The sequence below is a fragment of the Suricata suricatta genome, chromosome 7 (genome assembly GCF_006229205.1).
Source record: "Suricata suricatta isolate VVHF042 chromosome 7, meerkat_22Aug2017_6uvM2_HiC, whole genome shotgun sequence".
In the NCBI taxonomy this organism is placed as follows: domain Eukaryota; kingdom Metazoa; phylum Chordata; class Mammalia; order Carnivora; family Herpestidae; genus Suricata; species Suricata suricatta.
Genome location: NC_043706.1, coordinates 131974026 through 132001576, shown reverse-complemented (window position 1 = coordinate 132001576; position 27551 = coordinate 131974026). Strand labels below are relative to the sequence as shown.

General features: G+C 39.2%; 1 protein-coding gene across 1 annotated transcript; it reads left to right on the top strand.

The window, feature by feature from the left end:
• On the top strand, positions 1-27551 carry RGS17 (regulator of G protein signaling 17). Its single transcript, XM_029944006.1, has 4 exons — positions 1-139; positions 14639-14728; positions 16849-17083; positions 25919-27551. Exons 1-4 carry the CDS (start codon positions 21-23, stop codon positions 26105-26107), a joined length of 633 nt encoding a protein of 210 aa, XP_029799866.1. The 5' UTR covers positions 1-20; the 3' UTR covers positions 26108-27551.

The window sequence follows — 27551 nt, the reverse complement described above, 5'->3', positions numbered from 1 at the left end:
TGGGTACTGAAGCAGCTGAAATGAGAAAAAGACAGCAGTCACAGAATGAAGGGACACCTGTTGTGTCTCAAGCGCCTGGAAACCAGAGGCCCAACAACACATGCTGCTTTTGCTGGTGCTGTTGCTGCAGCTGCTCCTGGTATGTGGCACCCTCGGGAGGACGCAGCCCTGAGCTGGGTCCTAACTAGAGTGGATAACGCCTGTCCATGCCTGTCGTCATAGAAACTTCCCAGTCTGTCTCCTTTTCCTCCTTTATGAGTAGGGATCATTGGAGACCATCACTAGAAAGAGAACATTTCCCCAGAATCTACACTTAAGTTGATAGTAAAGAATGAAAACTTATTTTATATCCTGTTACTCGCCATCCATGCTTCTTACAGATATGGTAAAAGTAAGATGATCGTTATATATTTATTTAACCATAAAGAATGTTCTCCAATGTTCCAGAAAGTGCAAGAACATCAAGACAATGTCTAGCAGTATTGTACATCATATTTGATGTTGTGTTTTAGTTATATAGTATGTCATGGGGGCGTCGATCATTCAGTCACAGAGCCACAACACTGTGAGTCAGGGTGGCACTCTGACCTACAGATTCCTGATACAGGACAGAGAAAGAAGTGCCACAGATATAAAAGGCCAGAGGCTGTGATGAGTGTAAGGTCTAAGTCAGTCAGCTAAGACATCAGAACTTCGAGCCACAGAAGTTCCTGCATTCCTTTGTGATTTTATCACTGACAGGTTCTGTGACCTCAAACAAACCTTTCACCTTTACTTTTTGGTTTCTTCGTTGACAAAATTATGACGCGTTGGACAAGCTGATTCCGGAGGTCCTGTCTAGTGCTTAATTTCCATGACTCCGGTCCCTCAGAAAACCTGCTCCAGTTCCAAATTCCCAAAGTGCCTTCAAACAAGAAAATCAGCAAGACCCCAGAGTCCCACGATCTATCCTTCCAGGGAGGATGCTAGATTTAATAGAACTTTCCGTAGAACTGTAAGTTTTTGGGTCCTTTAAGATCCAGTTCACAAGTGGATCTTCTGGATCTTCCTGGCTTATTTCAAAACTCTGAAGAAATGCCCAAATGCTTGAATCATCTTCTAGTATATGATTGCTACAGTTTCCTGACATCCATTGAGGTTATTGTTATGATATGGTGGCAGAATATTCTGTCATTATGGCCAAAATAGAAGATGAGACGTATTAAACTTCAGTGGTAGCCATGGTGTTGAACGAGCTCTGTCCCCTCTACTGAACTTCATTTCCAGAAAACCATCAGGAAAATTTCAGTAATTTGGAAGGTTTTAAAGTAGTTTTTATAAATGCCAAAATTGCTTCCTGGATGATGATTCTTTGTTAGGGAAACTCATATCTGACTCCTTTTCTTTCATTTTTAAGCCTTAACTATTTCAGATGGAGGAAATAGAGTTCTAGAGAAGGGAACTATTTCAATAAAATTGTATGTATATTTTTCCTTTATGCCTCCTAAAGAGACCATCTAGCCCTGGTCTGAATCCATGAAATAAAGTATAGTGATTTAATATGGTGGTTCAGAAGTCAGACTGCCTGGGTTCAAATCTTGTCCTCATCATCACTGTCTGATCATCAACAAGTTACTTAATGTCCTCGGATTCCTCATATGTCAAATTACAGTAATAAGAATCCCTACTTCATAAGGCTGTTGTAAACACTGAATGAAATAAAACACATACAAGCCAAGAATAGTGCCTAACACATAAGCGTTTAAGAATTAGCTTGCTGGGTTACAGAACACTTCATATTGGAAAACTAACATTTGAAATAATATATATATATTTAAAAGATCAGCTAAAAATAATCTTGAAAAGGAAAAGAATTTTATTATAGATTCTGCATAAGACATTGCAAATTGTTACATAGTGTTGATTATATTTCTATTTCTTATTTGTACTAAGCCGTGTTCTAGAAATCAGTATATGATTTTATTTACCTGCTAAAACTTATTTCTGAATTGTTTCGGGATTAAAACACCAAAACAGATAAGAGTACTGACGTTTTGTTGTGCTATATTTGTTTGCTGTCAAACATATTTGGTGATATTTGCTTTTATCTGGCTTACATATATTTAGTGAGGCTTGCTTTTCTTACTTCTTAAAGTGCACCGTGAATAACAAAACAGTCAACACGAGCTCACAAGCATCAAATTGTCACAGAACAGAGACCCTGGTTGGAGAAAAAAACAGCTTTTGGAAGCTGCCTTAACCCTCCACACCTCTAAGGAGATGAGTGTTTGAACAAGAACTTGGTGCATTGGATGAGTGCTCTATGAGGCGGTGTGAGTTCTAGACCGAAGTGGCCTGGTCAAGAACTGTGTTTGTCAGCAGTAAGTCATAGATGCCTCAGTCTAACCCATGAAACACACCGTCTGCACATTTATAAGTTTTCTATATGTGATAAATTATAGGTAATGTCTAGCGTAAACAACTTGAAAAAAATGAAAGTTAAATTTCTTTGAATTATGAATCTTAATTGTGACAGTGTTATCTCATTGCAAATGAGAACTTCCTTAATACATGCCTTTTGAAAATATCATTATTTTTATATTTTGAGTTTGAGGAAAAGAATGTTAAAGCCTTATTAGTGTGGAAAAACAAAAGAAAGAAATGTTCTTCAAATTTTCCAGGCTAGGTCAGAAGAGCAGAACAGAAAGAAACACTAAAAAATGTTAATTTAGGGACCAAAGTAAAGTTAGAAATCAAAATCTGAAGCAACTGTCATTTGTAAATAGGAGCCGTTGTCAGGTAGCTGATTTCACCTCCTTTTAAGGAAATAGAATGCTAGGAAAATAAATTTCTGCATCTAGTAATAAGTACAAATACCTCACCCTAGCGTTATGTGTTGAGTTTTTTAAACAACATAGTATTTTCCTCCAGTTTGCATTTCTCTTTCATTTGTCAGTGTCAGCTCCTCCCCCATTTTTAAACCTATTCCTGTCTTAATAAAATTAACACTGTGCTTTATGTTGGGGGATGATACAGAGATCAAGTATGAAATTGCTGAATATTTCAACAGTTTCCTCCAAAACCTAAAAAGTTGGGGTGTCATTCATAACAACTTGTTAAGCTGTCCCTTTCAAGAAACCACTTTTGTCCCCAAATCAGTCTGTTTCCCTCCTCTCCCCCCGGCCTTCCGTTGCAAGAGGAAAAACAAGGGAATGTGGTTTAGAGCATGTGAGATGTGTTCCATAACGGAACCATGGATGTCTAGTCTAGGCCGTAAAATGAACAGCATATAAACTTAGAAGTCCTTCCATACGTGGGACTCAGCTGTTCCTGACCAGGAGGAGAGAGTACTGTCAAGACTTCCTGTCTAAAGGTTCAAGGTTACCACTGTGAAAACTTAATTTATATCAAGATTCAGACAGATGGAATTTACTCTCTTCTTTGTGCTTGACGGGAAAGAAACCTTTGAAAGACGTAGGCTCTTCCCCACAGAACTGCCATCTCCAGGACAGTGAGGGGGCAAGTGAGGGCTTGCCTGTGTCTCCGCACTGGAGACAACACCTATGAAGGTGCACTGTGAAGTACCAACTGCTGTGCGCTCACGAAAGCAAAATGCCTCAGGAAGGAGATGGAAAGCTAGAGTTTTCAAAATGTATTTTGAGCTTAAACCCTTCTAATACCAGGCATTATGTTAAAATAACCCAGACTGTAGTCTTTACATGCAGATCCTCCTCCTTGCTGTAATTCCTCGTTGCTCCTGGTGGGTGGTCCTATCAAGCAAGACAGAGTTCCATGTTCAATCATAAAAACTCAGAACTCAAGAGACTTCAGCTCTCAACATTCCAGAACATTCCTGTTGACTTCTCATGCCACTTGGTGGAAGTAAGGGGGTGGCTCCAGGGGAGTTGGGGGCCACAGTATTTCTCCCCTCTTGGCAGTTTCCAAGGGGATGGTTCTGCCTTGAGCCCTTCTACTTAATTAGACTTAGGTATAAGCTTTTGTTTGAAAGAAAAAAAATGGCCTCGTTAAAAAAAAAAACTAATGTCTGGAAAATGCTGTCTCTGAAGTGCCAGATAAGGAAACGGAAGGCTTGCCCACTCTCACAAAGCTCATTAGTGACTAAAGGCTAAAATTCTCTTCATACCCAGTCTGTTGTTTTGTCCACTTGAAGATGACACTTCCAAACTCTTCCACTTCCAGGTTTGATATGAACCATTTCCAAAGCTTTTTATAAAGTTTCCAAGTAGAATTCACAATCTCACGCACTACTTGCCAGTCAGATTCACAGTCTTGTGCACTACTGTGGATTGGCTATAAGAGTTGGCTCACTGCAATCAGATATTCTTTATTCTTCTCAGGAGAAACTGTCCCTCAGGCTGAAATTAGCTAGCCCTGTGAAGGCTAAAATTATCTCCCTTTGGGACACATGACTTCCCAGCATTCCCAGATCATGGGATAAATCTTAAGTAATGTTAAGCACTTCATAAACATGTTTTCACTTGCCCTTCCCTCCATTTAACTAGTACCACAGTTTCTGTGATTCAAAACAGTGCAAAAATAATGTCCCGTTTTATCCTCTGATGCTGTCACATGCAAGGTGAATCATTCTGTCCGAGGCACCAGTGAATGAGCACTTTACCTGTCACACTTGGAGACCTGATTCAGGGCACATGGGGGAGAGTGAGCTGTGTGCTGAGGATTCCGATGTACTTGTGACCAGGCCTCCTGGTTTACACTTCTACAGTCTTGAAACTCCATCTCCCCCTGGCGTAGGTGAATTTCCTCAATAGTTTCTATGACTTACATAAACCTTAAACTTACACAATTCAAAGACATCTACTAAAATGAACCCAAGTTTCTCAGGCCATAGCCACAAAACACCAAGAAGTGGACATTAGGGCCATGGACCTTCTGTATGTCACACATTTGTGAATTCTCTCATTTATAGTTTATTGAATGCCTAATATTGCCTTGTCCAGTCGTACTTCTTTAGTATTCTCCCTGCCTCTGCATCAACAGAGAATAAATTCTCAAGAAGCAGTTGACTCTTAGGAAGGTCACCCTCTAGAAAGCTTGATATTCAGACTGCCTCTGGCAGGTCCGTGGGACGTATGACCAGAGTGCTACGTATTGGAAAACTGCCAGAATTAGAATACCTCCATCCATTGCCATCAAAGGCATACTCTTTTTGTTACTCTTTTTGACTCTGTGTTTACTATAAAGGCGTATTTTTTGCGTATCACATAGCAGTGTTTAGATCGTCAGTGGAAAGATGGATGTGTGGAAGACAAAATAATAGATGACAATGTTATGCCCAGTCTCATTTAGAAGAATAGAAAGGATGAGCCAGAAAGGAGCTGGAGAAAGGAGATTAAATTAATTCAAGTCAGAGGAGGCAAGAGCCAGCTTAAAAGGAAAGGAAGCTCGCAGCCAGCCGATTCAGTGAGGAACCAAGGAAGTGTCCTCCTGAGTGCTGGGGACACCAGTGAGGACACCTATGGCATGATTTCCCTGAAGTGGACAGTCGGTAAGAAGGTGAGTCTGTGGTGTGAGGAGCCTGGTGAGGAATCACAGAGGTCTGAGAGGATACAGAGAAGCGGAGAAGGGGAACGTCAGGTGGCATAAGGCTCAGAGAAAGCAGAAGAGGAATGCCAGCCCCCCCTACCCACCCCCACCCCCATCTTGCCCTGTGGGGAGCGTGGGAGAGAAGCTCTGAGAGAGTCATGGCCATCAGAGAGGCTGTCAGGAGGAATGATACCACAGTTGGGAGTGCATTCTGGGTGCTGCACGGACACGAGTGGGGAACTCTGGCCCAGATACCCCAGTTGACTTCAAGTCATTTCAGGGTCAGACTCATCTCTTTCAAGGTGAAGGTTCAACTTGAGGGAAGCTGGGATTCCTTCCTTGACTCACTCAAAGCACAATTATTCAATTTCTAAAACTTAGGAAATTCAGCCCTTTAAAATCCAGGCCAAATTTATTAACTCTCTGGATAATATTTAAGAACTCCCCCTACAGCCTCCCCACAGCAATAATAATATAAAACATATAGTTATGACATTTTTGCTACCCCTTCCCTATCTACAAAATGTAGCAGTTGTTACATCTGATTGAAATAAGTATTTGCTCTTTATTTTTGTTCCTCTCATTAAAACTCTTCGTTATTTCTTGTAGACCTGGTTCACTTTTTCATGGTCTAGGCATGGCAGATCTATTAAAATACACCTGCTGCTTTAGGATGTCACTCAAAATTACTTGTTCCTTGTCAGATACAACAATAAAATCCACTTCTTGTGAACATGAAATTTACTGTATCATAAGTCTGCTTAATTGGGTTGTATAAATATTGCAAGTTCCAAAACTGTAAAATTCATGTCTGTGTATCAGGACATCAGTATACTGTGTGTCCATGTTTAACTCCAGGCTGGGAGCATGGATTCCTAACTAGAAAGCAAATTTCTACCATTGCTACTTTTTCTATAAAGCAACATAGATTATTCAAAAGTACAGGGCCATTTTATTTGGATAATCTGTAAAAGTGGACAGATAATTCTGTGTGTTTAATCTAAACAGATGTTATCTTGTCATATGTAAAGATTACATACAGATTCTAATGTGTCTTCCTCATATAAAGCCCACGAACAAGGGACCCCGTGGGGTAGGCGAGAAACCAGCGACCCTGGAATTAGACCCACATGTGTCCTGGTCCCATGACCTACAACTGTGAAACCTTTTGGCACGTGAGTTGTCTGAGCATCAGTTTCTTCATCTGTGAGATGTAATTAATAACACACATACATCAGTGAGTTTAGGTTTCAGTACATTCTGGGGGCCTCCTGAATAATCCTTTATTGATACTGTTTACTTCTGTCCCCTGTGCAAGTCTCAGGCTGAAAGGAAATTAACACTTTGTAGGATTTCACCACTGTATGCTTAGCGAGTTCTCGTCACATGTTGTCAGCGAATGTAAGAGAACCAGGCTCCTGCCTTCTGTATCCCTGGCCCTTTTCCGCCAAATGTCACATTCACCAGCACAGGTACAACTCAGCTAAATTTCCCCACAGATCACGAATATTGCCTTCAGTGATAATCGTTCTCAAGGGTGCTTCCCACCACATCCTGTACATATTCACACACACGGTAACTGGAACGTACCAGGGGAGGGATGAATGGGGGACGGATAAGTGACCCCCTGTGCTATCGGATGTCTTTCTGAGTATCAACTACTAGAGTTCTAACTCCTTCACTCTGCTTTGGATGATAGGCACACAAGCTAACTAAAACCAGAAGCTTGAGCTCCAGCTCAGCGGATGCTTTCAAAGACTTAGATGACCACATGCCATTTTAATAACAGTGTCTACTAACTAAATAGAGGTCCATGTGGCCTTTTCACATTCAAGATTATTTGCTTTCCCACAAAAGCATCAACTAACTTAATTATGGCTACAGGAAAAATTACAGTGGGTTAAAGGAAGAGCTTAAAATAGGATTTCAATCAACCTGAGAACTGAAATGGAAGATAGTTATTATATAAAGAATATCTAAATATTCAGTTCTGTACTCTTTTTTTTTTATAAAGCAAAGTGCTTTTTTTTTTTTTTTTTAAAGCTTATTTATTTAAGAGAGACAGAGACAGCATGATGGGGGAGGAACAGAGAGGAAGGCAGACAGGAAGTTCCACGCTGCCAATACAGAGCCTGATGTGGGGCTTGATCTCGTGAGATCACGATCTAAGCCAAAATCAAGGGTTGGATGCTTAACAAACTGAGCTACCCAGGTGCCCCTGTCCTGTACTTGTCTGAATTTTAAGCGGGGGGAGGGGAAGAGACCTATTTATATCAAATAAGAAACATTGGGGTTTTTTTTAAGCTAAACATAAGCTTTATGTAATGAATCCAGATTTTAACTATGGAATAGCTTGTCAGCAGTTGGCCCTCTAATTCAAATTAATATGTTGATGAACCTAAAATATGTGGCTTGGAGGTTGAAATAAACATTCAATACCAAAGGAAAAAGGAGATCTTTGAAACCCATTTTTTCAAACACTAGCATGTATCGTGAGAAATTGTAGCAAAGAGAGAGGAGATGGGTAGATAAAGAGATTTCTCTTCAGTTTGCATGCATCAAAAGAAGAAATGATGGTTTGCATATAACCCAAACTAGAAATAAAATAGTTTGGAGAATCTTCTCTCATAATGGCTCTTTTAAAGAATTTTAAATAAAAAAAATATTTCCTGCCTGTTGCTAGCTAGAAACCTGTCAAATTAATTTGTTCCGAGAATGGCCTACGTGCTTTATTACCGCAGCAAGAGACATTAGAGTTTCAGACAACTTATTATTGAAACGGATATCTATAATGCTAATAGGATTATGCCTGCCCCCCCTTTTTTTTAGACTAAAGTGTTCGTAAGTCAAATAACTTAAGGCTGGGGAATATCCAGAACATTTTCTAAATACCAAAAAGGGAAAATTGGTGCGATTAGGCACACTTCCCGAGATTAAATTTATCCCCTCCAAGTTTGATTATTTCACTCCCAGAAAACCTGAATGACTCTTCTCCAGTTCCTTAGAAAGATATAATTATCAAAACTCCACATAAGAATAGATTTTTTTTTCCCAAATAAGGGTAATTACTCCCAGAAACTTTTCTGGTTTTCTTTTATTCAGATTTGATTCAAAATGATATTTGTAAAGGTAACACAGCCATCTAGTGGACAGATTTTTAACAGCTGATTATTTTACTTTTGAGACGTTTTAAGTTTGTGACCGAAAAACTGAAGCCAAATAAAATACTTGTTTTATGACACGTGGTTATATTTGTCATGCATCATACGGTGGTTGAACATGATTATAAGAAGTAGAGGGATACTTGTAGGGGCAGTGGTGTTTTTTTAGACAAGTGTTGTGTAACATTTCCAGACACAGATTTCTAACCACCGTTGCCATCCCCACACACTCATTTAAAACCAAGTTGTTTTACCAAAATGTGTACATAAAAGTGATAAGGTTGAACTCAAGGGTTTGACTATAACTGTTTTTATGCGAGAAATTATAGATGGCATATGGTTGCTGCACCCCCCTACCTTCTGGTGCCATTTTTTCTTCCCTTTCTTGTCTTTGCTAAGCAATGCATCACTGCCTTCTCCTTTCTGCACTGCCTTCTCACAGTTACTCTGCCGATGTGAGCAAGTTGTGCCCCCAGAAGGTTCTTTGCAAGAGCAGCACCTGGTCCACAGTCATGGGCGGCATCTTCTCTTCTCCTCCTCGTCTAGGCTTTGCTTTGAAAATGCTCTGTGACAACTCCTTCCTGGTAATCTCAAATTCCAGGGAATTGAAAAGTTGCTTTCTGCCAGTATCTACCGCACAGTCAGCCCTCTGGTAGCCGAGGGGACAAGGCTTACAGAGGACACATGTGAACTCAGTCAACTGGTTTATGATAAGACTTTTCCCTTTTCCAAACCCGTGCAGAGCAGTCTATCTTTGTGAACAACTAAAAAGCTAAAAATACCACAGTTAATTCTTTTATATAAAGAAAAGTGGCATTGAATAGTGAAGATGAACACGAGACCAGAAGTCGAAAGACGTGAGTTCAACGCCAGCCCTGATACGGTTTACGTGTGGGAATGGTGTAAATCAACCGTGGCGACTGCTTGCTCTTAAATAAAATGGGAATGACTAATAACCAATGCCCTGCTGACCTTACGGGACTGTTGTGAGGAAGAAGTAGCAAGGTAATGTGTGAGGAAGTGTTTTACAATAATGGCAAAGTATAAGGCTTTATTTCCTCTCAAGTCGAAATTAAAAGCTCTTTGGTAAACGTGGATTTGTCATTTTAATATGCAGCTAATTTGCCCTTCCATTTAATTAATTAGCATGTAGGATAATTGCTTTTCTGTCTCAAGTTTTTAGTCTTTGCTTTACAACCTTGTATAGTGCGTCTTCACATTATCCCCATTACGAATGTAGGAAAATACAGCTCAGGAAACCAAAACCATCGTGAAGGAGGGATATTCTGCATTGGGTCTGCCTGGCCCATTATATAAGCAAACCTCCGCACCTGTTCTGATGTGTGGCTCCCTCCCTGACACATCCAATCTGCCCGTTTTGGCCTACGTTTATGTCACGACTTTTTACAACTCTCAGCCTCTCAGGTGTGACATCCCCCTCTGCTTGGATTTCCCTTTGTCCAAGTCTCCATCTGAAACCCCTGCTCTTTGTTCTTCTCAGTCTAATGATCACCTCCTCTGCTAAGCCTCTCTCAAGACTCGCCTGCAAGAGTGTAGATACCGTAACTACCTAAGGAGCAGTGGGTGCATACACTCTTAGCTCTTGTGCTTGTTTACCTGTCAGAGCTTTTCAGTTTCAGAGACTCTGTCTTATTCATCTTCAATTTCCAACCCAGGCACCATTGCGGGGACCAGGTGTCTCATACATATTTATAATTGCTGTTGATTCCCAAATAAAGCTGTAGTATTATTTTACCATGGTATTTTTACTGAGGGAAAAAAATGAAACATTTAAAGAATAACCTACCACTTCTTTTTCAGAACCTGAAGGATGTTGATTCCAATTTGCACTGGAAAATGGGAGGCAGAAGCTGTTAAATAAAAAAGAAAAATGGATTTAATGTGAAAATATTAAAATATTGAGTAGTATCTGCAGTTAGTGATTACAGTGGATTTGTCTTGAGCCTTGATGTTCATAGTGAATTAAATTCAAGCATCATATTGATTCTTCCGTTGAGTTTTTGTGTAAATATACATGGTTTTGTGATCAGCCTGTATCCTAGAGTTACCATGGATACTGCAAAGTTTTCATTTATTTGCAACCATTTCAGGGGCCCTCCCGAAGAACCAATTGTTTTTCTTACAAAAGTAGACTGTCTTCCAGAAGAGGCTCTCCACATGTCCATGAATCAGTAGGTAGGCTCTATACTGGACAGTTGGTAATGTTTTCTGCACCCCATTAGACCAACTCCCCTGTAAACAAACAAAAATACACACACACAAAGAAGATATTTTCTGAGATATACCAGATGTGTTTCTTGCTTCTCAAAAATCACCATCCGAGAACATTTCTAATGGGATCTTAAATGCTTATTTCAGTGGGGAGCCTGGGTGGCTCAGTTGGTTAAGTGTCCGACTTCTGCTCAGGTCATGATCTTGCAGCTCGTAAGTTCCAGCCCAGAATCAGGTTCTGTGCTGTCAGCACAGAGCCTGGTGCCTACTTAGATTCTGTGTCTCGCTCTCTGTCTGCCCCTCCCCTGCTTGTGCTGTCTCTCTCTTTCAAAAAATAAGTAAACATTAAAAAAAATTAATTCAATGCTAATTTTAGTATACTTAGCCTAGATTATTAGCACTATAAAATAGTCTATAAAATACTTAGACTTTGATCAAGACCCCCACAGTGAGCACTGTGCATTCTATTATCTTTATGGCTTTAGTTGTTTAAAAGACAGAAATAAACGTTAGTTAAGAATGTTACAAACATTGTAAAAGTGGGGAAAAATGTCTCCACATGACCCCTCAGAACTGTTCAGCTTGATTTACTTTTAGAGCTTCTCTTATTAAGCACATGTACTATGTATATGTTGATCTAGAGCAAATATTTCCGGTCCTTTATTACCCTAAAAAGAAAACAAAAAAGCCTCTTCTGTATTACTTTGAGCAAGACCAAGTGAGAGTCAGGACAGACGTTAGTCATTCCTAAGACAGATGGCACACGGTCTAGTACCAGCTCCTTTATCATTTTGTCCATTTCTCTTCATCATAAAGTGGCATTATCAGTGGTTCTTGATCATCGGAACTTTGAAGCCAACTTTTTAAGAATAGTTGTAAAGGAAAGTCAATTAAAAGGATACTTGACAATTGCCAAATGTCAATTTCTTTCTACAGAGCAATGTTGATCCAATATTAGATTTAAAAAAAAAAACCAGCAAGCGGTGAACAGTGAAGCACTTATTGAACATCTATTATAAGCAGTTTTAGTACAAATGTGTGTCCATATTTTACCATCTGCAGAAATGAAAGATAAAAACAACCCAGTATTTCATGATGATCGCTCTAATATGGTGGCATTGGGATGTTTGTAAATATCACAGAAACAGATAGAAGAGCCAGAATTCATGTTCAGAAACTTGTGAGTCATGCCTGCGGATTCCAGATTTGTTACTCCTACAGCAAAGAGGCATGGAGAACAAATCTTTTTCCTAAGATGTGTGTAAAGTTAAGCTGCATTTGTGCACACTCTGGGCCACTGGAAACATAACGCATAAATTCTCAGGCAGTTTATTATTTAACCAGTGAAAGCGCGCTCATTTTCTGATCTGTTATGGTGTGTGCATGCACAAATAGGCTCCGTAAAGCTTGGCAGAATGAGTATTAATCTCCTGTTTAAATATGGTCTTTTTAGAACTTAAGAATCTTGCCTATTTTATATGTTTGGCATCCTGAATTTCTCCCAGGAAATTTCACAGAACATTGTCAATAGCGTATTCCTACCTCCCCCCCCCCTGATTTCCCATTAATTACTGGAAACATGTCAAATTCCATAGAAGCACTCCTCCTCAAAGATGCTTTGAGAAGTTAATGGATCTCCTCTCAGACGCATCCCTGACCTATGCGTGTTAGCACACCCAGGGCTGAGGGTTCTAGGCTACCTCAAGCTGTAGACACATTGACAGAACCCACAGGCAGAGACCTGAACGACTATGCTGCCCTCTTGCGGAATCCCACCTCGTCGTTTTCCCCGCGCTGCCCTCCACTGAAGGCTTTGAGGGTTCTCACCCTGGAGCTACTGCCTCCCTGCAGAGTGCCAGTCAGGTCGCTGGGTGTCTGAGCAGCAATCGGTTCTAGTTTCTGCTTCCCAGAATCCTTTGCAACTCCTACTGCGTTCTTTTCTCCAGGTAGTCTGCTTTCCCAAATAGATGTTCTCCTCTAGTCTCTTTCAGTTGCAGGTTGGTGCCTCTGCCACAGATTCTCCCCTTCCCAACGTTCTCTCTATCCTTACCCTTGCCCAGGCAGAATGAATGAGTTAGTGAGACAGTGTCTCCACTTCTGTTACCAAATTTACCAGATTAACAGTAACGGCTTGTTGTAATCCTCCTCCCACTAACCCCCTTCTTTCCACCACAACCGTATTTAGTGCCCCTTTTCTGCATTCACACAAGTAGCATATTGCCTCAGTGCCTATCAGAGAGCATTTTTTTTTAGTTTTTTAAAATATTTTTTTTATTTTTGAGAGAGTGAGAGAGAGACAGAGCACAAGTAGGGGAGGAGCAGAGAGAGAGGGAAACACAGAATCTGAAGCGGGCTCCAGGCCCTGAGCTGTCAGCACAGAGCCCGACACGGGACTTGAACTCACGAACCACGAGATCATGACCTGAGCCGAAATCGAGCACTTAATCATGACCTGGGTCAGAGTGGGACTGAGCCACCCAGGCACTCTAAGCATAGTTTTTAATAGGTACTCAAAAAAGATTGTAGAGTTGTGCGTGGGAATTGGATTCAAATTCCATCCATACAACATATGTAGTGTGTGACGTTGGGGCCAACCTAGTAGACTGCTCTGTGGCTCACTTTGCTCATCTTTAAAATGGGGATAATAAAACTAAAGAGAAAAGGACAGTGCGTGGCACATAATAGGAACTAGGAAATAATAGTTCCTGTTACACCTTGTGCAATAAATGTAGGGACAAATGAGAGACCTGTTATCTGAACTTTTACTCTCTGACGGGCTCCCATGAAGCTTCTTGACTTCCAGACAGAGGGGTCAGTTTGTTAATTCAGTAGCTTGACTTTCCGAGGACCCCAAGTCATCTCAACCACCCTGTCTCTTAGTATGACCCATAAGCTCCCTTGGTATGTCTAGGCTACGCCGAGGACCTTGAGTGTTCTACCCTACAGCGCTGCTGAGCGGCGGTTTATCTGAATGCTCTTGTTCTGGGTTACTGAAGCCCATGGGGTTATCCCCGCACCTGCAACGCTGCGATATTTTGAGACTGACGTCCCAGAGACGCAGAGGCCCCCCAACCCAAACCCTCAAAGCGAGCGCCTTGTCCCTCCCAAGACACCGAAGGTGGACTAAATGGGAGGAAAGGGCAATGACAAAGTCAAATGTAAATCCAGTAGTTCAAACTTGAGTGGATGGCGGATTGACAGTGTCAGGGACAGAAAACCTGGGAGGCAGAAAGTGATGATGTGACTTTAGCAAATTTTGTTTTAGATTCTGAAACATTTTATCTTTTTAGCTATTGGGGGGGGGAATCAATGGAAAACAAACTAGGAATAGAACTAAGCAAACGTCAAAATGACGTTATTCCGAAGAGTAACATGATATATATCAAACATTAAACCATAGAATCATGTGAGTACCTTAGAGATGTTATGTAATTCAGATGACATCAGGATGAAGTCAGAATGTAGAACAGTAACCATTTTTGAGATTATTATTTACTTCATTATTTTACTAAATCATTTCCATTCCTTTCGTCGACATAGGCTCACCCATCGTTTCAAAATGGTGTCACTCTTCTTGTACTTTATATATTCACACCGTTGACGATAAAATTCTTCTGCCAAATACTTTCCTGCCATTTTTTTTCTTTTCTTTACATAATTGGTCTTCTCTAGACACAATAAAGTGTTATGCTACCTTGCAGCCTCACTGTTAGGAATGAAGAAAGAGGAGAAAGTGCTGGAAGGCCCACACACACCACAAAAATGGAGAGCATCCAGATCCTAGAGGAAAGGTGAGTGGGGGTCACCTGTGATTGCGTCTTGTATTGGCACACTATTCACACCTACTCAGTGCTTCGGTGTGATCTCTTGAGTCCTGGCACTCCTCCACATGGTTTTGTGGAATGAAGGCCGTCTCAGCCTGGGAGATGTTATTTCGTGATGGTCATTCTTTTTCATCACGGTTTTCTATTAGCAGTGTTATCAGTGAGCACACTGCCTTGGTTTCTCTCTTTCAAAAAGTAATGATGAATAACGTGAATCAGCCCCCGCTTGGCCCTAATTCTTTACCTCCCTGTTCTGCAGATATTTTTTTCTAAGCTTTTTCTCTTTATCAGCAAAGAGTCTGAAGCAGACACAATAAAAGATATGTAGTTACCTAAGTTGGACAGAAAGGGCACCTAGCAGGTCCCTGGTTCCACTTCCATCAGAACAGACTCTAACCAAGTATTTTCTTCAAAATGAGAATCAACTTTTCATTGCAGTATCTACAGAATAAAATTAAAATGCAAATAGATTGATTCATTGTATAATTATAAGTGCTTTCTTTTTCTGCTTCTTAGGAGAAGATTTAATGTTGATGCTTCATGGTAATTTGAACACCTTTAATTGTTTTTTTAAACGAATGAGGAAGTTCAGACATTTTGGAGTAGTAGCAAATCAACCTAAAATACTTGGTCAGAAAAAATAAGAAAAATATAAAACACAAGTACTTCTCTGACCAAATTATTTTAGGTTGGAAATTTCTTTTTTTTTTCTTTTTTTTTTAAGTTTTTATTTAAATTCCACTTGGTTAACATACAGTATAGTATTAATTTCATGTGTACAGTATAATGATCAACCCAATGCTCATCAGTATTAGTGCATTCCTTAATCCCCACCACCTATTTTACCCATCTCCCACCACCTCCCTCTGGTAACCATCAGTTCATTCTCCATAGTTGAGTCTGTGTCTTAGTTTGCTCTCTCTCTTTTCTGCCCCTTTGCTCATTTGTTTTGTTTCTTAAATCCCATATTATGAGTTAAATTATATGGTTTTTATCTTTCTGACTTATCATATGTAGCATAATACTCTCTAGCTCCATCCATGCCATTGCAAATGGCAAGATTTCATTCTTTTTATGGCTGAGTAATAATCCATCGTATATGTATACCACATCTTCCTTATCCATTCCTCAAGTGATGGACAGTTGGGTTGTTTCCATAATTTGCTTATTGTAGATAATGCTGCTATAAACATCGGGGTACATGTATCCCTTTGAATTAGTATTTTTGTATTCTTTGGGTAAATACCTAGTAGTGCAATTGCTGGATCTTGATGTCGTTCTGTTTTCAATTTTTTGAGGAGGTTAGAAAGTTCTTAAATAAAGCAATAGGTTTTAGGTAGGAGAGCAAGATCAGGATCAATTTAACCGTAAGAATCTCCAAGCTGCTTCTTTTTATTTCTTTGATGTAAACCAAAGGAATAGTAACTGATGGTGTCTGCATGAACACAGTCACTGAAAACTTGAACGTAAGTATCTCGAAAGCCCTAAGTGTCATTATAAATACCCTGTGCTTTTTAACCCTAATAACTCCATTCATGGGTAATAATCCATTCATAATATTTAATAGAGTAATTATTAAAGCTTAGGAAAATGTGTGACAGGTGCACACAATATATTCTTACTTTAGATTTAGTGACAAATGAAATAGTAGCTACCAGAGAGGAAAAGAGAAACTGTACCTTATGGCTTTAAAATTAAAGTCTACATCAGATGCAAACAAAAAATTCAGTTTGTCCTTCAAAGTAACACACAGGCTGTCTTTATCAATTTGTAATATTTTGTTAAGATTTGAACATTTCCAGGCTTCATTAGGAATTTCTGATGATCACGTGCATAGTGTGTATAGCCCCCTTGCTATTTGAAAGCTTAGCTCTCTAACACGCACGTGTACCTAAATGAATTTTCCTTAATACCCAGAAATAACTAGCCTACTCCTGGCAGGTAATTGCCAGATCCGGCCGAACTGATTGGCAATGACCACTAGATGGCAGCAAGAGAATAGTAATTTCTATCTTCCTCCCCTTCCTGGGCTAAGCATTCTTAAGGTCAAACTTGCCTTTCATAATGGCCCAATTCTGTCTTTGCAGCCAAAACCCTACTTCAGATGAAGTCTTGTCCTGGTCTCAAAATTTTGATAAGATGATGAAGGCCCCGGCAGGAAGAAACCTTTTCAGAGAGTTTCTCCGAACAGAGTACAGCGAAGAGAACCTACTTTTCTGGCTAGCCTGTGAAGACTTGAAGAAAGAGCAGAACAAAAAAGTAATTGAAGAAAAGGCCAGAATGATATATGAAGATTACATTTCTATACTATCACCAAAAGAGGTAAAAATCTGGAAAATATTGATGTGGGCGTCTTAAAACCAAGGCTGAACCTGAAGGGACCTCTGTCCAAACTGGGTATTGCCTAGGGTGTGAACAGGCTTCGAGGTTTCCCTGGAGAGATCATTTAGATTCCACTCTGAGAATCCACCTACACATAGGTCTGAAGACTAGATTTCCCCTCTCTGCTCTGGTCATTCGCCTCTGGCTGAATCGTGTGGTAGGCCACTTGTTTTCAGAACTAACATTAGGAAGCCTGCCAAACACAGTCGGCCTAATACCGTCACTTATGCTAAAGTGGTAAAGAAGAACTCACGGTGGGGACGTGCTTCTCAAAGTGTGGTCCCCAGATCTCCTGTATGAAAATCATTTGGAGCATGTGTTTGAAAAGCAAGTTCTTGAGGCCTACCCAGGACCTTTGAATCCAAAGTTTTGGAACTAGAGCCCAGGAATCTGGACTTTGAACACGCTGTCCACATACGTACTAGTTTGAAGACTTCTGTAATAGGAACTTTTCAAACAAAACTAAACAAAAGCTGCCATGTTTGTTGATACTTATGATAGAACTGTTGCAGAATCCATGATGGGCCTTTGTGACCCTTTAATATTCTTAGCCGAGAGATGGGTAATGGGTATTCTAGTTATCCTATTTTTGCCATTGCCAAAATGTACCTAATACAGGGAACATTGCAAGCGACCAGATGAACACTTTTCAATTAACTTTGTAAAAATCAATTTGCTCCCAGGGTGCCTGGGTGGCTCAGTCGGTTAAAGCCTCCGACTTCAGCTCATGTCATGATCTCACTTTCGTGGGTTCGAGCTCCGTGTCGGGTTCTGTGCTGACAGCTCAGAGCCTGAAGCCTGCTTCCGATTCTGTGTCTCCCTCTCTTCCTGCTCCTCCCCGCTCATGCTCTGAATCTCTCTGTCTCAAAAATAAGTAAAACATTTAAAAAAATAAATTAAAAAAATTAATTTGCTCCTGAGAAATGCTTCAGTTTCCATTGTTAAAAGCAGAGAGGGATTGATGAGGGGTGTAGCCAGGCCTCAGGCCTCAGGAGTACACAGTGACAGAGTCCCGAGTGCGAATTTGAATGGAGAGGTTTCTAGAAGGCCTACTGCTCTCCACACCAGCTTCTCTCTTTCCTGTCTCTTTCCTGACCTGGTACCTTCTGCTCCACTCTCCTCTCCTGTGCGGTGTGCGTGCAGACATTTATAGAGTCCCTTAGAAATTGACTGTGCTCATCGATTCATCGATGCCTCATCCAGCCGGGGATGTGCCCTCCCCCTCCTCCCTCCACCTTCCATGCCTCACCTTGAAATCTATAAAATGAATTGGTGTCTACTTTACAGTCTCTATGTTTGGAGCACTATATAAACTGTTTCACTTCTAACGAGGTATATACCTAAGTTAAGTTCTTACAAATTTGTTACTTCAGTTACAATTTCCATTGGTATCCCAGAGGACTCCAAAATAGTACTTTGTAGAGACAAAATGAGAAACCTGGAATTGGATACACAAAGATTGTCCTATTTTTTTTTTATTTCCCGCATCAACATAGAAAAGTATTCACAGAAACAAGGTGGTGAGAAGTTTTTCTGTAGCCTCAATACATTTATTACTGACGCCACGTTTGTGGTTCTAACACCATTGCACTTCTATATTCCAGAAATACATTCCTCAGGTTTCTAGTCCATCTAAAACCCCAGCATCTAACCAGTTCTACCTGGATTTTATTAGCATATTAATTTCATTCTCATTTTTATTTTAATATTGCATTACATGGCAAATATCTCAAAGGATCCAAAAGTGCCTGAAAATGTGCTTCTTCTCTTGCCCATAATTAGTGTTTGGGAAGATGATCTAGCCCATTTCTGTCCCCAGAATAGATAATACAGATCATCTGAAAATGCTAAATGGCTTGATTATCTGGCTCATTTTTTGCACTATCTATGATGGTGTTGTATTTTAAAATAATGTTGGCAGAAAAAATATTCTCCATTATTAAGTACATGCAATTCTTTTACAGTCTCTATTTGCTAGTTTTTATAAGAAACACTTTCCCACTGTCTTCACACTTCTGATTTTCAGACGCCACCGATTAATGGAGCTTTGTAAAATACACAATTTTCACACAAAATTACTTCTTCTCTGGGCTGTAGTTGAAAGCTATCTTAGTTGTTGATTACTGACATATAAACTAAGAATGAGTTTTCATTCTTTTTTCAAAGATCATGGAGTTTTGTTTTAGCCTAATTTCTTTATTTTAAATATGAATTTCACCAAAAAGTCTAAACTATTATTTCCTGATCAAGATAATTTCCATAAATTAAGTGGACTGATATTTAGTATAACAGCCATATATTTTTTTCTCCTTTGTCTATCTCTATTTGGGGCATTCCCCACTCTTTAATATCCCCAAAATACTACACAGAAGGGCGGAAGTGAAATTCACATTTTTATCAATCTGGTACGTGTGTGCTGACTTATAAGTGAATCCTGACAGAGGATCTAAATTACTGGCGTGTGAGCCGTGCCTCCTCTAGCCACCAGATTGTTCCTCTCGTAACAAGACAATTACATTTAATCATTGTTTAGCAGCAAAAACAAACAAAGCAAAAGTAGCTACCTGCAGTTATAAAAGACAGTTGTGTAAAGGTTATATGTCAAGCCACGGTGCGGATACATTTAGTCTCGAACCGTGACCTGGCTCACTGACACACCTAGAATATCACATGCCCTTTCTAGCGGCTGCACAGCCCTTTCTAAACTATCACGTCTCACTGGCCTTTCTGCGCAAAAACTTCTCAGTCTCTAATCAGCCACAAAACATTAATAACGGATGATACTGAGTTATCACCCTTCAAGTTTTGTTTTCCAACGCTGGAGAGAACACATGTCTATCAAGGGAGCCGTATAGTAGTAAGGACACTGAACTCCTCATTCGAGTGCATGGGATTCTGTTTCTGGCTCTGCTTCAACCTAATTGTGTGGCCTGGGATAAATTAGTTCACTTCAGAGATTCATGATTCAACAGATTTGTTTGCCAGAATAAAGATAAAAGGGGACACAGAATAGTAAACCAAATCCAGAATGACAGCCGGGAAGCTCCTGCACCACCACCTCGTTCTCTCCACCACATGACTTCGATAATCAGTCCTGGTTCTTACTGTTAAAACCAGATTCAACCTGAGAATCCCCTCAGCACAATATTCAAAGCAGCCACAACAGACCAATTGGAGTTAGGATCTATTTCCCACTTGGGGGCTAGATAACCTGGCCTTTCCACCTCTGGTATCCTGTAACTGTTTGTACCTACTCAAAATATTTTTTAAATGACTATTTACTTTGAGAGCACACGTGAGGGGAGAAGGGGCAGAGAGGGAGACGGAATCCCAAGAAGTCTCCATGCTGTCAGCGCAGAGCCCAATGCCAGGCTCCATCCCAGGAACCGCACATGAGATCATGACCTGAGCTGAAATTGAGTCGGATGCTTAACTGACTGAGCTACTGAAGCGCCCCTCAAAATGTTCTTAAATAACATGAATATTTGAATCGTTTATAAAATAATGACAAATAACTAAAACATTGTTAGGATTCCATTCTTAACTAGAACCTCATTTTTCTTCACTAGACTCTCAAGTAACCTTAATTTGATTGAGTTATCATACTCCTCTGTTACATGTAGAGAAATCTACATTCTTAAAACTATATATATATATCTTTTTTCTTCAGAAAGCCAGTGCTCGAAATTACAGTTATTTGAAGAGCATGTTTTATGCATTTTAAATGATTTGAGTATTATGTTTTAAATAGATTGCAATCAGAAGACAATTTAACTCTCATTTCTGGGTATAGCATATGTTTCAGTAGGTGAAAGGGCTACATTTTAAATTTAAAAAAAACCAGAATAAATAGCATTTTTCAAAAGTAAATTTTCTATGTGATGTTCTCAAAGAGAAAATAAATGGGGGTAGTAAAGAAGAGTTTAAGATTAATATTAGCTTTGCTGCCGATTGCGGATACTCATAACAGCTTATATTTACTGAACATCAAAAAGACAAACCTAGCAAAATAAACGTTAATAAAAAGTCTATTCGGGGTGCCTGGCGGGCTCAGCTGGTTGATATGCATGTAACTCTTGATCTCGAGGTTATGAGTTCGAGCCCTATGTTGAGTATAGAGGTTACTCAAAAAATAAAATCTATTTTAAAACGTCTATTTAAAAGCTATTATCTACTATAAACAGCATTGAGCTATTGAATGAATACCTAAGTATAAATCTTCAACAAATGTGAGATATCTGACTTGAAGAAAACTCTGTGCCTTCAGTTTTTTACAGATGTCTTTAGTGATGCATTATCCTTAACCTGGGCTGTAATCCAGACCTCGTACTGCGCACCGTCTTTATGACACTAAGCAGCGACGTCCGTGCTCTCTGACCTCAGCTTCCTCATTTTGTAGAATAATGGCATAAAAAAAGTTCAAAAACTGGCTAAATCTCTGACTTTCAGGCTTTCTCCCACGGGGATTTGAAATAGTAGTAGGAGTTATTTGCTTCTGATTTCATCCTGAATTGCTAGTTGCTCTCTGGGAGAAAAAAAAGCAGTAAATCTATTTAAATTCCCAAATTATCTAAAAAGTGATGCATATGTGATAGACATGTGGATTCTGTGTGTGCAAGTAAATGCCTCTTCAAGCAAAATTTTGTGAATTTAGAACTTTTCAGTGACTTAGTTTTTCTAAACAGGACTAAATTTGACTGTATTTTCCCAGATTCATTTCTTTGGGCATGCATACTATCATTCAGCACATGTTTAACTATTTCCTCTGAGCCAGGTACTGGGCTAGATGTTGGAATATGTTAGTGAACGAGGAAAACACTGGCCTATCCTTTACGGAGCTTACATTTTAGGAAGACAGACAAATCATGTCAAAAGCAAGTAACTGAAAAACTGTAATAAACATTTTGATGGGGGTGGAGGTCAATAGTAGAGTTTAGAATAGGGGTCGTCAGGTAAGGTCATTCTAAGTAGGTAAAATTCAAGTAGATACAAAGTCTGAAGACACTGTATTTGATCAAAAAGGTGTCATGATATGGTCAATTATTATTATTAATGTCACTTTACATTGGGCTTACATTTTGTTATTGACCAAATGGTCTCATATAGGTGATTAAAGTAGGAGCCTCACAAGAATCTATTAGCCACCAGGACGGAGGGCGCTATCTTACAGCCAAAGAAATGGATCTCAAAGAGTTAACTGTTGTAGGACATCAGAACTGTGTCTGTTAGAAAAGAGATTACAAGTCCAAGCTCTTCTGATTCCAAAGGCAATGCCCTTTCAACGGTAATATGCTGACCACTAGTCCCATTGCCTAGTATTTTCTTCATGACACTACTGTAGATTTCTATAAACCCAGCTCTCGAATTTGAGACAAAATGAGAAACAACAGCCATTACCCCATGCCTGAACTCTCCCCGAGACAAGCAAGATAACTTCCCCATCGTTTGGGCCGCCGGGAGTATGGTTCTTACACTTCATCCTGCCAATGACCTTTGTTCCAAGAACTAAATTCCAATACTCTTACTTGCAACATATAACCATTTTCAGTGGATATAGTCAACACAAAGTAATATGACTAAAAGTGCACATACATAGATGATGTACATTTGTTAAAACTGATGGGAGAATCAGATATTCTTTATAAAATTTAATATGAGAAAACCAAATTTAGTTAAAATTAAAAAGAACATCTGCAGTAGCAAAAGCTATCACTGGTAAAATTTAATAGAAACTTATAAAGGAAAAAAAAATAAATCAGAATTTTACTTAGAAAACAATCGTAAATAAAGCTACTTTGGTAAAATTAAAAATAAAATGAGAAAAAAGTGGAGAAAAAACTTAGTCATGTTATCTAAACAAAGTGTTCAAGGAATTAACCCTGACTGATTCAAGAGGGTCTCCACAAGGGAAAAAAAACTTCAGTGAAAATTCATCAATTTTCAGTATAATTGTGTCCAAAATGTCCATAGAGTCGTTATTTCCAATGCACCTTGATGGCTGGAATGAAAAGGCAGGGTCAAAACTTAGGATGCAATATTCACATACCTCGATGTTCTGCTCCACTGGGTAGGAAATCTGGCAGGATTAAGTAGGTGTACCACTGAGTTTGGTCCAAGCTTTCCCAGACCACACTAGCAAGATTTGTCATCACTCTCTCCACTTTGACCTCCAGTGTCTTGTTGAACCTGTAGCTCTCATTGCATTTTCCTCCCAACTAATTTGTGGAGTCACCAGCGGATATTTGTCTGTTTGCAAGCCACTTGCTTTTCCCCTTCTTGTCTCCTGCTCCCAGTGTGAGCGAATGCTTCTGAGTTTCCCCAGGCCTCTCACAAAGTTATGGAAACCTTTGTAACTAACTGCACCTGCCACCTCTCAACAACTGCCAGTGTTTCCAGCTAAAACTGATAGTTGAAAGTCGCCAAGCCCATTGGTGCTGGCTTGTGCCCCAGCTCCCAGTAGTAGCTCTTTTCAACCCCTATACTGCTGCCACTGCCCCCCTTCCTTCCCTTACCCACACGTGAGTCTCAGAGGACTGAGTAACAAAGAACTCCCATTGCCTTAGGGTAGCTCCAGTCTTGTGCTACTCAACTTTCTCTTCCCTTAGAATGAGTTCTTTACAGGAAACTCCTCTCTCCCTTAGACTTTGGACCCCAGATTAGATGGGATTATGAGTCTTCCAGTTGTGCCTGAATCCTAGCGTGACTGTGGCTTGGGCCCATGCTGGGATCTACCCCCACTAACTTGTATTATAGATGTTCCACAATCTGAAGCACAAAGATGCCACCAGATGAAACTATAGATTGTTACACCCATGGGGTTTATCCTTGTTATCTGACCTCTCTTCACCTCTTTTGACTGACAACCTTTCCAAACAAGCAGATATCAAGGTAAATCTTTTATTTTTTAAATAGAAATAGCAAGTGAGTTTTTGTTACAGGCCCCTAAATGTTGAATGTACGGTACTACTTTCTCTATGATCTTTCACAACTGTTTTCAATTTGCAAAAAAATAAAATTATGCAATGAAAACTCAAGACCTTTAATATTTAATAATTCAAGGTATTTTATTTCTGTATTAAGTAATATGTTCCCAGCTACAGTTAAACTATATTTAATTATACTGTTATTTAAGAAGTAAATGGTCTTCTTTCTTTGTCACTAATCTAATATTTCCTTCTCCATTGAAACAAAAAGTTCTCAAGTTTGAAAGGAAGAGCAAAAACATTTACAGAAACAGTTGAGTGTACTTGGTAATATTTCACCTTACCATAACACCACTTTGCAGTATATGATCAGTTTAAACAGTGCCAACATATTCCTATTGAGTAGAAAGACAAACAATATTTTTAAATAAAAAGCTTAGAAAAAAATCTGTATTTTTTATTACTTTGGTCTTGGTGATAACCTTAGATGGCAGTAACAGAGAATAAAACCTAAATGATCCATTTCCAAAACTTTTTTTTTTTTTAAAGAATTCCTTTAAGACAATAAATAGAGTTCAGCCAAGAGATGTTTGATTTTTTTCTGTAATGCCACAGAAATTTTTCTGGATCACCATTCCCAACAAAGCTTCCCATAGCAACCATCTTTGGGGTGTATCAATCCACATGGGCCATAGAGCTCAGGAATCTGGGGACACCAGATGGAATATGAGTTACTTCAGTCATTAGGACTGTCTCAGACCCCAGGCTCAATCCAAAGAGTGGGTGGGAAAAGAAGCCAGAACCAAAAAGTCTTTTGCAAAATGCTTGGGACAAAACATTTAGGTTTCAGTATGAAAGGTTTGTATAGACTTGAGTACATTGCAAGACAATAATATGGATCACGATACCCTTATCCGTGTTCAACAGTGAGTTCTGAGGAAACCAGTCAGGACAAGTCTGTGACGGTCTGCCTCTCAGATTTTGCTACCCTGTCCTTTCAGAGCAGAGCTTACTTCTGTTCCCCAAGCCTGCCCTCACTGCTATGTATGTGTCCTCAGTTCCCTTTCTAGCACATCCTATCAGCTCCAGCAGACAGGATCAGCATATGAGGGGAAAAATAATGCTGTACTGATTATGTGTATGGGTATTCCTAATTCCTACTTACATTTCTCCTTTCAAAGACTCTACTTCAAGCAATTGTTCTACTTAATCTTTAGTACAGAGACCTTCAGATGTATTTCTACTAAGGACTAAATAGTTCCTGTGGCTGGCCAGGCACACTAAGACATGGAGCACACCTGCCGTGGTTTTGCGGGACTACACCCTTGCACCGCATTCCTGGTTTCTTACTTTGACACGAGGGACTTATTGGGATGTAAAACAATAAGGAATCGGCACCCAAGATGCATTCTACTATTTGCCAGAGAACTACTCTCTGCCAGATTTTTACCTTGCCCCACCAAGAGAGTTACCCCAGCAGTCACATAGTAGGACTTAAATCTGCGTTCTGGCTAGCGAGTTCTTTGGGGCCTCAACAATGAGCAGAAATTGTCAGAAACAAACACACAACCAACCAACCCTGAGTGAAATGCATAGGAAAAATAAATCTAAGTAAGTCAAGGTATCTGTGAACTAAATTTCTGGTTTAAGACAAGTTGCTTTTTGTTTGTTTTCATTCAACTTTTGAAGAAAAGTATGCAAGGTGATGTAGCCTTTGAAAAGGTCACCTCCAGATTTTAGGTAGTTGGATTTAACTCTGAAGTTCCTCTGAAATGTCACATACCTGTATTTACTTAATTGAGATCTTTCGGAAAAAAATTTATTTAATGTATCTGCTCTTATTTCTTTTTAGGTCAGTCTCGATTCTCGAGTTAGAGAGGTGATCAATAGAAATCTGTTGGATCCTAATCCTCACATGTATGAAGATGCCCAACTTCAGATATATACCTTAATGCACAGAGATTCTTTTCCAAGGTTTTTGAACTCTCAAATTTATAAGTCATTTGTTGAAAGTACTGCCAGTTCTACTTCTGAATCTTAATTTTCCTTAAAAAAATCATTTTGGAGGGCTGGGATGGGAAATAAAAGCAGCTCAGTAACACCAGAGGCTGAGTTCTTGGAGAACCACCGTTTAGCATTCCTCAGGCTACTGTGAAAATACAACCATATGGTCTTTGTCTCCATTTTTATCAAGGTTATCCATGGTTGAGTTTGGAGAAAATACCACATAAAACAATGAATTGCCAAATTAAGTTTGTTTTATTCAACATTCATTCTACTTGCAAGCAAACTGTATTTGTAATCCTCGTGTAACCCCCCGAGGCTGCATGTACAAAGTAAAACTGCTTCATTGGCCACGTAGCTGTTGTAATATTTAATCCAATGGCATAACTTATATCTGTGTTTAAGGACTTTTGTGCAATATGGTCTTATAGAAATAATTGCCAAAAAAATTGGCTGTGGTTTGCATTTTTAAATATAATCTAAGACAGAAAAAGCCAATTTTTTTAGTTGTAACAATGGTATTCAACATGCTCTATACTGTGTTCAGTACACTTATTTTGAAGCCGATATTTCTGTACATGGAAAAAGAGCTATTTATCTCTGTTTGGTGGGAAATCCTGATGGGGGATTCCCCTGGTTGTTCACTGCCAGAACTGTGGCATTTTCTTTACAGAATAGTTTGCTATGTAAAAAAAACAAAACAAAACAAAACAAAACAAAAAATTAAAAACCCAACAAACAACAAGTAAGAAGAAGAAAAGAGAAAAAAAGCACAAAACAATTTGAGGATATTCTATCTTAATGATAAAACAAAGAGTGATCATTGTTTTTAATTGTAATAGAAGACAGTTAATCTATGTATATATCAGCTGTCCAATACTGTAATTAATTTATTAAAGACTGGCTCTCCAGTTCTAAAATGGTTGTGTAAAGTATGTACTTCAGCAAGAAAAAAAATACTAAGCTCAATAACTTAGTTTTGGAATATAAAAAAGAAAAAGATTTAATAAAGGAATGCCTACATGTAGCATCATAAAACATTTTGGTGAAGTAGCATCTGTCCTATGGCATATTTTCCTTGAAAGCGAAGTCCAATGAAAAGCTAAGTTTTTAACTGAGAAAAGTTTTAAAAGGGTTACGAAGAAGATAATTCACTACTTCAGACCTTAACTGTTTTCATAGTATCTTCAGAATGACTTATTTTAAAAATGTTAAAACCAAACTATTAATACTCATCCATAATTGAAAGGCAGTACAGTGCTCAAATCTTCTAGCTGCCATGTTATTTTTTATAAGTACCACTAAATCTTTAAGACAAAATACTTGCCTGACATTGGCATATACTTTTGACATTGAAGAAAACAGTATTCTACCATGCACATACACAGAGAAGTCACTGTCACATTTATATCAAGGTGTTACATTTGAATATTAATATCCCCTGGAGGCTATTTTTTTAATCTTAAACTTAATAAATATAA

Bases quoted from the DNA above. Each gene is read 5' to 3' on its own strand.
- RGS17 (XM_029944006.1), top strand. From the start codon at position 21: ATGAGAAAAAGACAGCAGTCACAGAATGAAGGGACACCTGTTGTGTCT. The intron at 140-14,638 runs GTATGTGGCACC...GCTACCTTGCAG, and splicing joins TGTTGCTGCAGCTGCTCCTG to CCTCACTGTTAGGAATGAAG. The intron at 17,084-25,918 runs GTAAAAATCTGG...ATTTCTTTTTAG, and splicing joins CTATACTATCACCAAAAGAG to GTCAGTCTCGATTCTCGAGT.